General features: G+C 44.5%; 1 protein-coding gene across 5 annotated transcripts in view; it reads right to left on the reverse strand.

Annotated features, from left to right (window-relative positions):
• NME7 (NME/NM23 family member 7) overlaps positions 1–4,855 on the reverse strand; it is a 159,664-nt gene that overhangs the window by 101,115 nt on the left and 53,694 nt on the right. For all 5 annotated transcript variants that reach the window (XM_025210909.1, XM_006029448.2, XM_025210906.1 and 2 more), the window contains exon 3: positions 3,013–3,179. In XM_025210909.1, coding sequence (XP_025066694.1) covers positions 3,013–3,179 — 167 coding nt within the window. The remainder of the gene's footprint in view (positions 1–3,012; positions 3,180–4,855) is intronic.

The following is a 4,855-nucleotide window of genomic DNA, read 5'->3' on the forward strand; positions in this document are numbered from 1 at the left end:
TTCCTGCCTATGCAGGGGGTCGGACTCGATGATCTATTGAGGTCCCTTCCGACCCTAACATCCATGAATCTATGAATCTATAAGATGTGGCCTCACCAGTGCTGAATAGAGGGGAATAATCACTTCCCTTGACCTGCTGGCAACACTCCTACCAATGCAGCCCAGTATGCTGTTAGCCTTCTTGGCAACAAGGGCATACTGCTGGCTCATATTCACCTTACTGTCCACTTTAACCCCAAGTCCTTTTCTGCAGAGCTGCTGCCCAGCCAGGCAGCCCCCAGCCAGTATCAGTACATGGGATTGGTTTAATCCAAAGTGCAGGATTTTATGCTTGTCCTTATTTAACCTTATGAGATTTCTTTTGGTCCCATCCTCCAATTTGTCTAGGCCTCACTGAATCCTAACCCTACTCTCCAACGTATCTACATATCTACTACTTCCCCAGCAAATTTGCTGAGGGTGCACTCTATGCCATCTTCCAGGTCATTGATGAAGTTATTGAAAAAAGACAGCCCCAGGACTGACCCCTGGAGCACTTCACTTGACACTGGCTGCCACCTGGACCTCAAGCCATTGACTACTAGCCTCTGAGCCCAATGATCCATGCAGTTTTCTATCCACCTTACAGTCCATTCATCCAACCTGTACTTCCTTAGCATGCCTGCAAGACAGTTGGTTGTACTGTACCAGGACATTAGTATTGCCAGATAATGAAGTGGCAAAGTTATAACAATGCACCCACACTAGCTCTTGTACCAATGCAGGTACATCAGGAAATATCTATACCCTTAATCAAAACAATTACATCAGTGCAAGAGTTGTAGACAGGCCAGGCCTGAGAGACTTGTGCAGTCTCACAGAGATGACTAAGAATGAGAATACACCTCAAGAATTCTGAAATGCAAATTCTCTCACACTGTTTTCCCTTCTGTTCCATCTCCAAACAGTAGCCAATATGCCCAGAGGCCCCATTTAAGAAGATTATTCCTGAAGTAGTTTTGGTGGCAATTCTTTTAAATGATGCGGCAGCATCTTAACTTCATCAGGCCTTTCAACTTAATCAACTATTTTGCTATTGTTTCGACTAAAATGTTAAATTAAAGTCTTACCGAGGTCTGGTTAGTAACCTCTGAAAGCAAACCAACTCCAAGCCAGTTTGGGGACAAGGAACAAATTAAATGAGGCTCTCTGGAGTTTGGAACAGCAATCAAAGAACAATGCTCAATGTCCTTTCTGAAGGTTTTGAGCTAAACTCTGATCTCAGTTACCTAGTTATATGTGTAGAGTAATACAACTTAAGTCAATTCAGATTTATCCCAGTGTAAGCTACAGAAAAAGTCTGACCTAAGTTATTAAGATCTCTCATTTGTGTTGTTTTCCTCTGGGATGGGCTTTTGGCAAATGTGGCATCCAGAGGAGGTCTCTTTGGTTACACCGCCACAGCCGAAACAAATTTATGAGCTAGTATAAGGGACCAGATATTCACTCCCAAGTGCTCTCTCCACACCCCATTTCCCTCCTACTTCCTGTCTTATGGGAAGAGCAATATAAAATGGGTACAAGCCTCCCTTTCCCCTTTCTGCTGTACAATACATATCAAACGGATGCTGTCAGATCACAAGGCCTGGGCTTCCCTCCCAGAAGTCCAGATCCTCTCAATATTTAGTTCCTTTATGCCCAATACTTGCCAACATAATTCTGCCCCAGGCTGCAACCATGCCATCTCACTGTAATCATAATATCATAGTACTTAGGGTCGGAAGGGACCTAAACAGATCATCAGGTCCGACCCCCTGCCCCAGGCAGGAATGGGTGCCGGGATCATATCACCCCAGCCAACTGGATCTTGTAATCAACTGGATCTCATAAAAACATTGTGTAATTGCATGTCAGTGGGTTTACACAGCTGTGGCAAGGCTGGACTGTTCCCCAAGCAATTTTATCTCATGACTCTTTAATCCAAAATGCATTTAATCCCTGGAGCAAGGACTAGAACCCAGATCTCTCACATCCCAGGGGAGCGTCCTCATTACTAGGCTACAGAGTCACACTCCCTCCTACCTGCTGTCTCACTGGCCCCATTAATCTTGCTGCACAATGATACAGTTTCAACAAACTGGGTGGAAAATAGTATCAGCCCAACCCAGCCCAGCCCTGCCTCTAATTTGGCAGCTTACCACGCTCCTGGGAGGAGTGTGGAGAAATATGGGTTCCCAATCCTCAGGCTAAACAGGGCCTGGAACCCAGTTTTACCACTTCAAATGTGCTTGTCACTGCTCTATTACATGAAAGGTACATACCTAGGAGCCCCTCTCTCATCCCTCTGTGTTTACAATCGTGGCTACTGTGCTTTGTGCTGAACTCAGTGATATTAGCGTCAGCCATAGTCTGAGTACACTGATCAGATCAGGTGCCTCAGATGAGGCAAACACAAGGACTGCCTAAATTTATCAGGCATCAGATTGACATGCTCAACACAGCCAAAATGGCAGCTGTCCTGGACATGCTCAGTAGCAGCACCGTAACTACTTAAGTAACTTAAATGGAAAACGTAAGTGCCTAGAGACTCTCAGGTGCCTACACAGCTGAATGGGGGTTTTGTGGCTTGCACTCTGGGACCTGGGTGCCCATATTCCCCTGAAGTTATATTTTAGGCACCAAGGTTCTTCTGTGGATGTGGCTGGATCCAAGTCTCTTCCCCCAGAACTGGAGCAAAGAGCAGTTAATGCCTAAGGTAAAGTGTTTGGGGGGTTTTAACGGTTAAGAGGAAAAATCAGAGATTTGACTACAGGGATGGGTTGCCTTCTCTTCCCTTTCAGCTATCAAAGCTCAAGAGCCCCTCACCTCAGAGGCAGAATAATACTAAACCCATTTCTTGCCCACCCCTCCCTTATACCATCAGTTCCAGAAATTCTGATTCCTCCAGCCAAATGCAACCACTTGAACAAACTTGCTCACGTGATGTTCTCAGGTAGCAAATAAAGCAAAATTTCAAAAACTACATCTTCCTACCTTTCTTTGCGGCTGCCCAGCTTGCGGGCTGTATACTGGTCCCCATAGTCAACTAGGGAAAGGTGTCGGGAAAACACAGTAACTTTGTTGCCTATGAACAAATCCTCAAGGTGTAAGCCATCGTATTTAGTGCGCTTCAGAAAGGTGCGATGGTTCTTCACGTCATACTGCAGAGAAAGACATGGTCACCAAATAGCAGGAGCAGGTAAGTCAGCTGTGAGCAAATATAAAATAAATTCTCTTCTATTTTGGGAAGTCTCAAAAATATTATGGGATCCACAGATGCTCAGAAGATGAAGCCAATATTATGAATTTGTTCCACTTTAACTATCTCTCCCTTGGGCTGACAAGTATCTAAGACTTTTTCTGTTTCATTACTTGCTTGTGTTATTTTAAGTTGCAGTAACTGCTCCTGATGCCTCCTGGGTATCTCAGTCCAATCTGAATTATAGGGAGTCTCAGGGACATTTTCCTCAGGCGAACCACACCGTTTCAGACGGATAGGCCATACCAGAACTGCTTGCAACAGGCTGTAACAGGCATCTTCAGGGCATCATTTCAATGATACTAAACTAACCATTTGTACTATACATGAGTCAAAATTAGACACGAATGGCTGGTCTACACAGTGGGTTTGAAACACTGGCTACCTAGAACCACAGGCTGAATTTCCTAGCTTTGTCAGCTCAATTCTTCATCTTTCTCAGAAAGGTGCAAGACGTTTCATGCAGTCTACTAGGTAGGCTAGCCAAGTATTAGAGGAGATCTTAAAAACAACAGGTTCCTTTGGCTGCATGTAGATACTAACACTTTCAAGACATTTATGAAAGGAAGGGTTTGTCCTCACTCAGAACTTCCTCTTCCCAATACTGTGTTATGTACTGCCCATCTCCACAATGCTTTAGTAGTGTTAAAATAGAAAACCTATTCCCCTTCCCTTCCTACCCCCTCCCCGCCTCAAAGTTTTGGCCTTTTTTCTTTCAGATGCAAAAATAATCTTTTGGATGTTATGAGCCATTTGGGTACATTTCTCCCTTGTGTTTTATCATGAATGGAAGCATCAGAAATCCCTCCGGGCAGCCTGCTCTCATGTGATACACAGCCCCATTCTTTATACTGCAAAACAGATGAACAGTTCTGATAAACACCCATTTTTGGAGGGGCTGCAAGCCCCCTCCCCAGACTCTGGAGCTCTGCATATTTCCTCATCAGGAGTCAGAATAAAGCTTCTTTTTCCTTTTTTATGTGTGTTCTGATTTCATATTCTGTGTTCAAATACACGAGTTGAAGAATTCTATGGTTTATTTTTGCCTGGACTTGTTCAAATTCAACTATATTAATACTTTTCAAAACCCTGATACCTGCATGTTTCTTAGGCCAGTGGTTCTCAACCTTTTTTGTACCCAGACCCATTTGTAAACATCAATGACCAGTCCCAATGCATTGCCCCTCACTCCCAACCCATTGCCCCCAGGCCCAGCCCCACAGTGTGGGGCAGGGGGTGGGTATGTGGGGCTGGGGGTCTCCAAGCGGCTTCTTCTGGAGTTCTGCCAGCCTGCAAAGGAAAAACTGTTTCCCATGTTTTTCCCCCTTTAGAGGAGAATCCATTTTTAAAGTTCGCTGATCCACTTTTAAAGATTGTCCGTGACCCTTTCATATATTCTTGCAACCCACTTTTGGGTTGCAACCCACGGGTTGAGAAATGCTGCCTTAGGCCAATTCAATCAGAGCTGCTAGGCTAGTACATTCCATTTATTTTTCACTCCTCAAGAAACAGAAGGAACATAATGAAAAAAAGCCTTTGGAAAATTTTATTCCCTCATCCACCTGTGTTCGGGGGGGG

Source organism: Alligator sinensis, unplaced genomic scaffold (assembly GCF_000455745.1).
Source record: "Alligator sinensis unplaced genomic scaffold, ASM45574v1 scaffold327_1, whole genome shotgun sequence".
Taxonomy (NCBI): domain Eukaryota; kingdom Metazoa; phylum Chordata; order Crocodylia; family Alligatoridae; genus Alligator; species Alligator sinensis.